Source organism: Carettochelys insculpta, chromosome 8 (genome assembly GCF_033958435.1).
Source record: "Carettochelys insculpta isolate YL-2023 chromosome 8, ASM3395843v1, whole genome shotgun sequence".
NCBI lineage: Eukaryota > Metazoa > Chordata > Testudines > Carettochelyidae > Carettochelys > Carettochelys insculpta.
In genome coordinates, this window is record NC_134144.1 from 1,752,650 (window position 1) to 1,765,151 (window position 12,502).

Consider the following 12,502-nt stretch of genomic DNA (forward strand, 5'->3'; position numbering starts at 1 on the left):
TGCCTGAAGAGGAAGCATTGGTAGAGTCCTGCTCCCCATCTTTCAGAAGAGCTCCCAAGGTCCAATTTTTCCAAGTCGGTCCCACATAGAAGCAGTGCAGTGAGGGCGTGGAGCGCAGTCGCCCACCAGAGGCGTCCTCCCATAGAGAGCACTGGTGCTAGGCGGTGGTTAGCCGTCCCTGCCCTGGGGCGAGAATTTTCACAGCCGCCGCCTCCTGGAGCGTTCCAACATCCGTCCTCTGTTCTCGCAGTGACTTCTGTAGTTCAGCAAGCTGACTTCTGTGCCGCGGCTCTTGTTTCTTTGGAGCCTTTCTACTCTTATCTCCAGCCTTCAGCCTGTTTGCTTCACTTCCAACCTGCTTGCGGGGTGGGTTGCCTGGCTCAGCCACATGTAGCCTCCAGAGGCATCGGGATGCGTCCTGTTGGGACTGCTCTCTCCATGCCAGGTTGTTACAACGCCAAGCTTTTCAAAAAGAGTGAACGGAATAAAAATATCCTCCTTTGTTCTCTCATACCAGCTGTTCCAGAACGCTTATCACTAAATGCATGGGACATCGCGTTAGCGTCTTTTTATATCTACAGAGAGCCGGCATGTAACATCATAAGCTAAGAAAAGATGTTTTTTATATCCATTGAAGGTAAAAATATCTTTTTCTGCTTTATAAATTTGAGATGGGAGAGGATCAAATGTCTCGCTCTCCCTCCTTCTCAAGTCCATTGTTCTGTTGCTTGGGAGTTCCTGCTGCCCCGGGGGGAATTTATGACCTAAAACCAGCAGCTGTTGTGCCTGTGTGTTGGCCGTGGGCATGGAGACTGGTAGAAGCAGGAGACCCTGGATTCTTTGGGTGGGCTTCCCAACCCCAAACACAGGTCTTAAATCCCCAAACCTATCCTGTGAGTTAAGCTCAGAGTACCTTGAGGGTGGCTTGAAAACTGAGTTTTTACAGTTATAAAAACTGAGGTTATTGTGATTTTTGAACCTCTTGAAGGGGTGATTCAAGTGCACATGTTTAACATTTCTGTGCAGCCCTGTGGCTTCGCACGCCATGCCTTCGTGTAGCTAAGGGTATCAACTGCTCTGGGAAATCCCCAAATCCACAGTTTATTCGACACTGTCCCAGCTCCCCCTTCCACCAGCCCGGCTGTCCATCATGTGCAGTCTGTGAGAAGTGAGGTTGCATGGACGTAGCTGAGGGCAGGATATTGTCAGCAGGTTTTTGTCAGAGACCTGGGGGACAGAAATAAATCTAGCTTGGCTACCCACTCAGGTTGTGTTTATAAAGGAGATCTTTTCACAGGTGAACCACATCACTTGTTCCGGAAATCATTGCAATAAAATAAACATGGCTCCCCTGCAAAGCAATTGTTTAATCTCTTCTCTACTCAGAATTGCAGCTGAGGTTGCAACAAATAGGTGAGAAAGGGGTGGAGAATGACCCAAATCTAGTTCGTGTTACCAAAGTATCAGAAACAAATTGTTAAATTTTATAGAAACCCGTGGCCATATCCACCTGGTACTTACCAGCAAAATCACAGATGAGCTGCAAAGTTGAGAGAGAGAATGAAAAGCGCATTCTATTCACTTCCCAACTGATGCATAGGTATGACCTCATCTTAGTTGTAATCTTAGTTGTAAGGTCTGTCTACCTGGGGAAACTGACTGGCATTGCGCTTCCCCTCTAACTGTAGCTGTTGTGGAAGAACTCTTTCTGCAGAGTGTTTTGTTTTGTTAATTCCTCAGTAGTTGCAGCACTTTGAATTCACATCCTGCTCTAGTCCAGCATAATCTCCCCCTCTTGCTCTTTGCTGGAGCAGCAGTTCCTGGGTCGGCTTCTGCTCCCACCCGCTGGAGACTGTCCCAAAGCCTGACCCTGAGTGGGGAGAGGGAGGGCAGTTGCTGATGAAGACAAACTGTTTTGAATCAGTTTCGTTGTAAGGATGCCAATTACAACTCCCTCCACTCTTCCCCACCCACCCCAGAATTAAAAAGTACAGTGGAGATCTGGCCAGTGTTGCTTCTCTGTACAAACCCAGCACTCATCCATACACAGCATCATCTGAGAATCAGTATAGTCAGACCTCCGAGTTACGAACCCTTCGAGGATGTAGTTGTTCCCAGCTCGGAACCAAACAGCATGGCGGTTCTGCCAGAAGCGTACAAGTGCGGAAGTCTGTTATGCAGGTGAGAAATACAGCTTTTAACTCTCTTCATGTAAGTGAAAGAAGCACAGAAGGAGTTTCCTTACTTTGTCAGACATTTTTATTAAAACTTTCCTTTTGTCGTCCCCCCGCGCCCCACCCCCGGTTGCTGCCTGATGGCACACTTCCAGTCCCCAATGAGGGATGCAGTTGCTCAATCAGTTGGTGCAAAGTTTTAATTCAGGCAATGTGTTCTGTAACTGATACCTTTGCAAGGGCAGCAGGGCCAGTTTACAGCTGGCAGTGATCCTCAGTCAAATTACAGCTTCATTTTTGTAAGGCAGGACCGTGCATTCTTTGAAAATGGCCACTGCTGTGTTTGCTCGGCCACTGACTCACTCCGAGATTGCACCGCTCTATCCCGGCCTGATTAACGGGATTGTGGCGAGGGGGGTGCCTGTGTGCCCGTCAGAGAAGGGTTATTGTAACGGAATGCTTCCTGATGCCCAAGGAGGCCTGGTGCCGGATGCCTCGTACCCGTGCTAGCTGTGCAATCAGCCTGGGTGTGTTGCAGGGTTTGTGTTGCTCGTTAGTGGCCGACAAAGGGAAGTGTTGCTTGATGCACACTTGTGTTCCAATTTATGAAGCACCACCGAAAGGGTCCTGCATGTTGCCCTCGCTGGGAAATAGTGATCTGAGGCACTGTCTTCTCAGCTCCATCGCAGGGTCAGCAAAACTCAGGCAGGCAGCTCCCGGGTTCGCAGCTCCAAAGCATCCCCACCATTGGGGCTACGCTGGCGGCCAGCGGTAGAGCCCGCCAGCTACAGCCGGAGCAGGGGCTGTTGGAACTAATTCAGCAGCTGCAGGTTGAGAGGCCCTGGTGCCATCCAGGGCTGCTTGGCAGCTGCACCAGGCCAGGGTCCCTGCCTGCTTGCTTGGAGACAAGAGCCCACAAGTCTTTTTTTTTTTTTTTTTTCCCCCCTGTAGAAATAGGACTGCTGTGTTTTTCTGTGGTAAGCAGATTTGAGGATCTCTGATGCTGGTCGCTCCCACCCATAGGCCTAGCCTGACACACGTTTTGAGTTTTAAAACAACATTTGAAACTGTTTCTGCATGTACTGCCGGGCTTCTGTCAACTGGAAGGTTGTAGACCAGTTCCCACCCTGCATCCACAGGCTGCCCACCGCAGAAGATCCTTAAAACACTCAAGTTCTTCTGGCTTTCACCCAATAAACACTAACATTTGGGGGCCAGCTCCACAGCTGCCTCTGGTGTTTAACGTAGCGGCAAGGGCGAGATCCAAAGCCCCAGTGAAGTCAGTCCGGGACCAAGTGTGCTTTCCTTATGTAAAGCTGTCCCCTACAAACGAACACCTGCCTGGAAGTCTGACGTAGCGAGGGACGGGCTCCGCTCTTTGCTGTATTTGCTTATCGCTATCAACTGCAGTCTGGGAAACTCGCCATGAGTGATGTCCCCGAATACCTGATCACTCATGTTCAAGTGAAAGACCCACTGGATAGGCCATTTCCCACTGTTTGCTTTGAAATCTGTAGTAGCAAGATGCTGGGCCAGATGCTCACCTCATAGAAGCCAGACTTCTGCTGCGTTGATTCACACCACTAGAGGCTCTGACTCTGCCAACTCAGTGCCAATAGTAACAGAGGGGGCCGTGCTAGTCTATACACTATCAAAACAAAAAGCAGTCAAGTAGCACTTTAAAGACTAGCAAAATGGTTTATTAGGTGAGCTTTCGTGGGACAGACCCACTTCTTCAGACCAGTGCCAGACCAGAACAGACTCAGTATTTAAGGCACAGAGAACCAAAAGTGCCAATGTGGGTGTATCTCAAAGTGCAGTACAGCAGCGTACACAAGATAGCGTTGCTGTCTTAGGGCTTCCACTTCTGCAGTCTGCTTTCTCCAAAGCCCTGCATTTTGGTAACACAGATGTGCTTTGTGACAGCTGTTCTGACAGAGGGCAGCTATCCCTTGGAAAAGCTTGTCACCCTCGAGACTGGTTTTCCTGTGTGTCAGCTGTGGACAGCACAAGCTGAAACCGAACTGTAACTGCCCTGAAAGTTACTTTTAAAAATAATTGTAAGGCTAGTCTCTCCCCTGGCTGTCCCAGGACGCAGGCTCTTGGGGAAATCTAACAAATGTAAATGGCGGGGGATGAACAGAACGCTTTTGCGCGGCTCTCTTAAACCGAGGTGTAGGACTTTGAATACCGCAACAAGGTGCCTCCTCTGCAGGCTTTGCTTTTTAGCTTGTTCAGGCTGTTTAAAGTCTAGTGTTAATGCAGGCACAAAGTACTCAGTTATGAAGTAGCATTTAAAGTGTGCAAGTAGCTCTTGAGAGAGTTCACAATGCCCATTATAGTCTGATTGCTTATTGTCAGGGTGTGTGTGTGGGGGGGGGGGGTGGGGGGGGGGCTTCTGTGTAATGGTCTGTTTGTTTGCAGTTTGCTGTTCAACCGCTAGACATCTCTGTCCCAAATAGGGCACAGCCGTTGGTAAACAGACTTGACAAAGTTGAAGCTGGAATTGCTGTTGGAACCCTGTTTGCTTTATTTGTAAGAACAGGGCTGTGTTTTTTTTTTTTTTGTTTGTTTTTTTAAATTGGGTATCATATACTGCAGAAGTCCTGTGGCATCTCATAGTCGTCACTTGGTCAATGAAATGTGCCAGTCAGTCTCTTGTGTCCGTGTCCATCTCTGGCATCTCACTTCCTGGTCTTCTGCCACCTCTTGTCTCTCACCAGTGGTGAGTGGTCAGAGAGGCCCTCCGAGCAGGAGATGGAGCTTCTTGTATTGCGTCCATTGTTTTCCATGTCCATTCAGGATGTTATTCTTCACTGTGGGTAAACAAATGGGGTGTTTTTTCCTGTTCTATTTTTAACCTCTTTTGAAGGCGTGCACACACAATAGTCCTCAAGCTCACCTGTGTATCTGATTTCCCAACAGGCTTCCCACACTCCCAGGCTGCTTTTTGTTCTTGCAAGCTGACTGTTCTGGCTGGCAGCTACAGCCTGATTCCAGATAGTGGTTGGCTTTTGTTGGAGTTCAGAAGCACAGGGTTCAGGTCAGTTTCACAACAGGGCCAACCTCAGAGCTTCAAAATTAATGGTTCATGCTCCCCAAAAGAAAATGGGCTTAAAAATGGATTCTTATGTTGATTTGCCATCTTATTGTGTCTTCAGGGTGCACTTGGAACGTTTTGGGTTTCTTCCCCCACCTACAGTGTTGGAAACAACCCAGCAGATTGATAGCATAACACTTGGCTGTTTAGAATAAGCGTTCATGGAGGTCTGTGATCATAAAGCAAGGGGTTAGTTTAGTCTGGGAGAGTTATTCTGAGGTTGGAGAAGTTTGCATTGGATCCTCTTCGAATCTTGGTGTGGGGAAATTGATAGACGTGTTTTCCCCTCCCCCCCACTCCCAAGTTCAGGATCTGGTGTCTTGAGTAGCTGCGGATCCGTGAAGTGTCCATTAGGTAGAGTTCATTTGGGGTCTGTTCCTTGTCCTCTTCTTACTGTTTTCAGTGTATGTACAGTCAGCTTCCACAGCACGGGTCTCTGACTATAAAGGGCTGTGTCTTGGTGGCTAAAAGTTGCTGGTGAAAAGTGTTGGTGATTGAAGGGTCCCAACTGGCTGAACAGAAAGTAAAGGTCTCTGAGTTACTCTCTTTGGAAACTCTCTGGGGCTACAGCTACAGTACCCCTGGAAGATCAGCCTGCTTAGGGGTGGTCTTCTGGGGTTTGATTTTGCACTTCTAGTATGGACGTGTGAAATCGAGCTCTTGGGGGTCACAGCTGAGCCCTGTTTGCCTTGCGAGATGCGAGGACTAACAGAGGTCGACGGGAGAAACTCCTATCAACCCTCCCAGTAGAGACAGCCAAGTTAGCCGAGCGTAGATACGTTTATTCTAGCCATGCATTTGCTGTAGCTAGAATTGCGTATCCGTGGTCAACTTACTAAGTCTAGTGTAGTTGTAGCCTGGGTTACTGTGTAAGTGGATGCTAGTAGACCAGTCCATCTCCAACGTTTCCTGATACCCAGGATGTGGTTGGTTAGTACTGGGATGGGCAACAACAAAGCTGCTGAGCCATGCACGTCTGAGTTGGCGGAAAGGCTCTAAGCCCCCTTTCTCCTTTTGTGTGTGAGACTCGTGCATAGGAGCAAGTTCTACGGCAATTGTTTTGCTTGTTCACTGGAGCGTCTCTCTGCTGGGCTATGAATACAGCTTTCTCTAGTATTGTTTGCCATCAAACACAAGCCTCCGTTAGCGGGGGAGAGAGGAAAGGGTTACAGCTGCCTGCCTGCACCACCTCCAATAAATGAATACAAAGTCCATTTTTGGGGTAGTTGCACGTCCCAAACATTAGCAGTGTTCACGTTTTGCTTTCTAAGGAACAGCATCCCGCAGCTCTTTCCCCAAGTCCCCTCCTCTTTCCTTGCTGGTGGAGTTTCTTTCCTCTGTCTTGGTGCCTGGCGCCAACCTTTTGATCAATACAGTCTGTTATTCCAACTCGAGCTTAGTTATTTGCAAAGCGCTGAGGCCGTCTCCCTGGCTTGTTGGTGGCACGGCCTGAAACAGTCTTTAAAACAAAAGTTACACGCAACTTTGGGTAATAGTCTGTCCAGACCTAATGCCTCTGTTCCTCCCCTTTCATCAATCGCATTCCAGACATGCTGATGTGGGGAAGATAGTGAGGAGATGCATTCACACCAGTGTTCTTGTGTTTCAAGACTCCCACCGCCCCCCACGTCCGTTACCTGCCTTGCGCTCTTCCAGATCAGGTCCTTGGGGGTCTGGACTGTCCCTTTGTAGAGATTTGTACGGCACCTAGAACGGTGGGGATGCTGCCTTGGGAAAGGGCACCTGGGTGCTCCCAGGGTAATAAGGAAGAGGGCCAGTGGCAAAGGGACCACACTTAAGGGTGTAGGTCTCTAGTGAAAACACTGTGTCTAGTCGCCTTGGGCACAGGTGGTGAAATACAGCACAAGCAGAAGTGACTTGTGTTGTGCTAGGCAGGGCGGTGGGCGAGCACCGGACACGTTACGGCAGTGGCTGTTGGGCAGATGAGGAGGATCTGGTTCGTGTCCTGCAGCCTGCCGTTGATCTGGGGAGCAGTCAGTCCGAATCCACAGCCTGCCCCCAGAGCCAGCAGAGAGCTGCCGCTGCCTAGGTGGGATCACCAGAGGCTCCAGGGCTCCAGGTAGTGCTCGGTTCCATCACGCAGGAGCAGTTCTCAGGCTCTGGGGCCGTGATGGGGAGCGAACTCATGGCTGGCGGTGGCTCCCAGCAGGCTGCAGCTCCATCAATATCTCCTCTTGGCTTTGCTGTGACTTTATCCAGCTGGTTCTGGGTGCAGTGACTCAGGGGTCTGACCCTCCTGTTAGGGAGGAGCTGTGGAGGAGGCCTTTTCTGCCCCCTGGGATACTCTGTCTACACACTGCTTAGGGCTGGTTGAGGCCAGCCAGTTGTTCAGCTCTCAGCTAAGGGCTGGTCTCCTCTGGGAACTTACAGTGGTATAAGTGCAACTCTCAGGGGTGTGAAAAATCCACACCCCAGGAGATGCTGCTGTGCTGAGCTGCCCCCAGGTAGACTGTGCCAGGTGAACTCCCCCTCTGTTTGCAAAACCACCTCTGTCAGAGCAGTCCTGTGTTCCCTGCGGGTGGGAGCTGTGCTACCTATCCCAGGAGCCTGTGTTCCCTGCGGGTGGGAGCTGTCCTACCTATCCCAGGAGCCTGTGTTCCCTGCGGGTGGGAGCTGTGCTACATTTACAACATCTTGCTCAAAATCACATGCACCTATATACACACTCCCCCCGCCTCTGGGAACAGCGTCCTTTGGATGGGGTTGTGCTTGTAGCCAGCCCCATTTGCTGTCGCAGTGTCTGTACCAGGATATACGCGAGGCCAGGCATGTGTGGCAGTGCCTTCCAGGAGAGAGCAGCCTGGGAGCCCCTCAGAGCTCTGTTTCCCGTTAGGAGTGGGCCACTTCAGCTCAGGGTGTGCGCGTGTAAAGCTGTTCCTAGTGGTGCAAGGGCCCGCCTGCCATCTTCGCAAGGGCGGGCGGGGGTGGAGAGGACTAGCAGGCCTGCAGAGCTGAGAACCAAACTGAAGGGCAGTGTCTCCAAAATGACACCTCCAGTTGCCCCACCTGGGAAGAGAGGGGAGGGGAGGAAAGGCGGCTTGAGGCGACATTCGTGCAGACAAAGCGCTCCTGCTGTGCTTTTCCAGTAAATCATTTCTCTGCCTTAGCAACTCGCATCTAGATGCGAGCTCGGCGAGGCGGTTGTAAGTCTTAACTCTGCCCCTTCCTTTGTGGTTAAGTTCTGCACTGTATCACAGCGGGCATGTTAGAGCGCTCAGAATGCGGGGTCCGTTCCCTTGTACATGTTTCCTGCTTTGTGCCTACTGGCTGTAAGCACTGCTGTGAGACAGACCCCAGGGGCTGTCAAAGGGCTCAGGCTGCCTTAAGAGCCTGTCCTGATGGGCCATGGCATTGAGACAATGGGGAAAGGTGTCTGGAGATATTTTGTTCCGTGAAGCTGGGACAAAAGACGAGCCATAACAGAGACTGTGCTTGGGAGTGAGGTTTAGGGGTTCATTTCCCAGCCCTGTTGGTAACACGTTTTGTCTCTGGCAGGTAATGAAATATTTGTGCCTCAGTTTGCTCATCTATACGATGGGCGTAAAATACACGTTAGAAACCTGATCACGAGTGTGGCCTTATCCACCTGTTAGAAGGGGGACATTGCAGAGATTTCTACCTGGCGGTTGTCTCTGGACCCTGCTGGAATATGATTCTCATGGCTGTCCAAAGGGTTTGGAATGGCAGCACTGAAACTGACCAGTGTCTCACGTTAAGGTAACTCGGTAACACCGGTGAGCTTTTGCAGGAGCTCTGGCTCTGAGCAGGCAGAAGGGCAATATTGCTCCGGTTCACATTTGGGAGGAAGGTTCTTTGTAACCTCAAGGGCTAGACCTTAAGCTCTGTTGCAGTAGCACTTAAACCTTTTTTAGAAAGGACTCTGGGGCTCCGGTGCACACTAGAGAAGCCTCTTGAGCAGGTTTGGGCTTTTCAAACGAGGGAGAGTCACTGGTGCTTGGCCTAGATCATGAGGTCGGTTGTGACAAAGCTTAGAGCTCAGTCATTGCACAAGTAAGTGTTGACCATTTGCTTCAGTGTCTCTTTCTGGGGGCAGATACCGATTTTATTAAATCGAAAGACAACTGTTTTGATACTAGAAATGAAAATCTGGCCCTCGGGCCTCTTTCCCTTCCCCCCAGTTGCGCACTCCACAGTTCATAGAAACAGGCGTTTCCATGTGTCGACGTACCGCATGCCCCTTCCCGGGAAAAGGGAAAACAGGCCTGGATAGATACTTTTTGAAGCTGTCCTGGAGCCACAGTAGAAGAGGGTTTGAGGTCCTGTGTGGTGCGCGGCAGGAAGTGGGCAGGGTTATTTCTTTCCTTGTTTGCTCTGGGAACAATGCACCCTCATCTGGGAAGTCTCTGCATGGTTGGTTACGGGCACTCTGGCTGTTTTTACTGGAAGTACCTGGAAATCTTTGTTTGTTTGTCCCTGGCACTAAATACAACACTACAACTTCAGCCTCAAGTAAACTAGAAAAAGTAACAAGGCTCTGGAGTTGGTAGTCGAGAGACGAGAAACTTTTTTTCCCCTTTCTGAGCAAACCAGAAAGCAGAGATTTAGGTCCTGAGTGGCGTCCCAGTCACAGCCAGCGTGGAACTGTCACCGCTCTGTTTGAAGGAACACTTGACCATGTCTCTGCAAACCTGGCATGGCTGGATGGGGGAGACAAGCAGGAATTGAGGTAGCGACTTCTAATGGGCAGTCAGTGCCTCGAGCACCAGACTGGCGAAAAAACCTGTGACCTTCTTGTGCACCAGGTTGTCCAGCTGTAGTAGACTGAAAGCCTGGGTAACTACTAATCCCTCTTGCAACTTATCGAGCCGATGCTGTGAAATATGGGAGGATGTACTCGTGCCTGTCAGGTTTGCAGTGAGTTACTAATTGATTATAACATGAAAGTAGCGTCTTGGGCAAGTGTGGCTGCATCACTGATGGGTCGTCTCCAGGATCAGCTGTTCCCATGTCATCTTGGGAGCTGGCTGGTGGCACGTGATGCTCAGCCTCTCTTGCCTGCAGGCATGGGAGGAGATGAGCGCTCTGCCATCTGCCGTCGCGGTATCTGTGTTGAAACAGATTCTAAAGCCCTGCAACTCTCAGTAAGGAAATCGTAACAAGAAAGGTGAAGAAAATCCCAGTAGCTCAGCAGAGGCGGGAGCAGCCTGGTGTCGCTTGCAGAAAATGACCTCTGAGCACTCTGCAAGTTGGTGCTGCTAGTTTGGCATTTCAGGAGTCCGCTGCTGAAGCTCACGCAGGTACCAGTATGGGCTGTGGGACGTAACGTACCCTGTGGTGTAGCCCCTCTGAGAGGGGCCAAAGGGTAATGGACAGTGCTGGGAATAGAGCCTGAGCCAGAGCTTCGAGGAAGTAGTGTTGGGTGCATGGTACAAAAGAGAGTCCCTTGTCGACATGAGGAATGAGGCCCCACGTCAGGCTCGCCTCAGTAGGCGACTGTTAACTCCTCGGGATTGGTGGTTCTGGATGTGCAAGGAGAATTCAGCAACCAAGTTTCTGTCTGTAAATGGTCTGTGTGGTCCTGGTGAGCTGGGCCCACTCTGCTGTGTGCAGGGGTGAAGTTATCCTGCCCTGGGAGCTACCCACCCACCATGCTGTCCTTTCTACAGTCCCTGATGTGTTCCATCAGCCAGTTGCGAGCACCGCCGCTAAACAGCTTTGTTTTCTTCTCCCTTCAGGGTGGCTGGGCTGTAGACGTTGCCTGGGGACGCAGCCCTCCTGGCAGCTGGGATCTCCCCTGCTAGCAGCGAGGCCCCGGAAGGAGGCATGAGCCACTAGCCTTTCCTAGGACAGGGCGAGGTGTCGGGATGGCAGCCCAAAGGATTCGCGCTGCCAACTCCAGTGGCCTCCCGCGGTGCAAGTCGGAGGGGACGCTGATCGACCTCAGCGACGGGTTTTCTGAAACCAGCTTCAGCGACGTCAAAGGTGAGGAGGGTTCTGCGGCCGCTGGCTAGCGGGGAGCAGCCGTGCTGGAGATCACCGGCCCTTGGCATTATAGGCTTATGGAAGATGTGTGAAGGAGGATTGGTGGGAAAGTAACTCTTGGGGTGGGGCGTGAAGGGGTGAAGTGACGTGATTAAGGCCATACAGAGTGTCTGTGGCAGAACTAGAAACCGAAACTCAATCTTCTGAGTCCCAGTCTAGTACTGAAGGGTCCTGTGGCACCTTATAGACTAACAGAAAAGTTTAGAGCATGAGCTTTCGTGAGCACAGACTCACTTCTTCAGATGCTGCCAGTCTAGTACTGTAACTCTCGCGAGCCAATGCCAGAATTGTTGCACTCTTGCAAGTGGCCTGGCGATTTCCTTGCCTCCCTTGTTGGGGTGGCCGAGTCAGCGGGGGAGTGCTGGCCAGCTGCCAGCTTGGTGAGCCTGCTTCTTCCTCCCAAGGTCACCAGGCGCTGGCCTTCCTGGTTCACAGTCTGTTTTCACCCTCTTGGTCAGTCCTCTGATGTCTCTGCCTGCCTTACTCAGATGACTGTGCTGTCATGGGGGTCTCCCCCCCACCCGCATACCGCATATTCCAACTCCCACACCTCCTTACAGCTCGGACTACCAGCATAGATCTTGATGTAATAAGGTTATAAGGAGATAGGAACATGGGCGCATTGCTCCTTGGTTTGTTTTTTCCCCTAGTATTTTATTTCAGAAGTGGCAGTTCTTTAAGTTTCTTTTCCCAGAGTTACGGGCCTGAGGGTGGTGCGTCTTCTGGAATTTTCAGGAACATTCACTCCTCTTTGCCATTGGCGTATGCAGTCAAGCACCGTCCTTTGAGAATTTGAGTCCTTAAACTTCATAAAATGTCTAGGATGACTGTGGTAGAGGAGTTGCCTTTTACGTATGACCCTCCTCCTTTTATGGGAGCACCAGACAACAGCAGAAAGCAAAGGGATGCCCATGGGACCCCTAGGTTTGTTAAAGAGAACCAACATTTAACTTCCAAACTGGTTCCCATGTTACTTCAGGGGGTGTCCAATCAGCATGTAATATTGCATGCCATATTTGCTGCAATAGCTATCTCTTTGGTTTGTTACACAAGACAACAAATGTCTGAACATCGGTGACAGATCCAGGATTTACTTGAGCCTGTATAGCCGCGAACGTGGTCTTAACGGGGCGTGTAGGGAAGCTGGCACCAGGCTGGCCATCTGTGTGCAGTCTCGGATTGATCTAGGTTTGTAATCAGGAGT

General features: G+C 50.7%; 1 protein-coding gene across 3 annotated transcripts in view; it reads left to right on the plus strand.

Annotated features, from left to right (window-relative positions):
• The window catches only part of SH3BP4 (SH3 domain binding protein 4), a 59,289-nt gene that overhangs the window by 33,101 nt on the left and 13,686 nt on the right, over nucleotides 1-12,502 (plus strand). For all 3 annotated transcript variants that reach the window (XM_075001649.1, XM_075001650.1, XM_075001651.1), the window contains exon 2: nucleotides 10,992-11,238. In XM_075001649.1, the coding sequence (XP_074857750.1) occupies nucleotides 11,121-11,238 (118 nt within the window). In that variant the 5' untranslated portion in view covers nucleotides 10,992-11,120. The remainder of the gene's footprint in view (nucleotides 1-10,991; nucleotides 11,239-12,502) is intronic.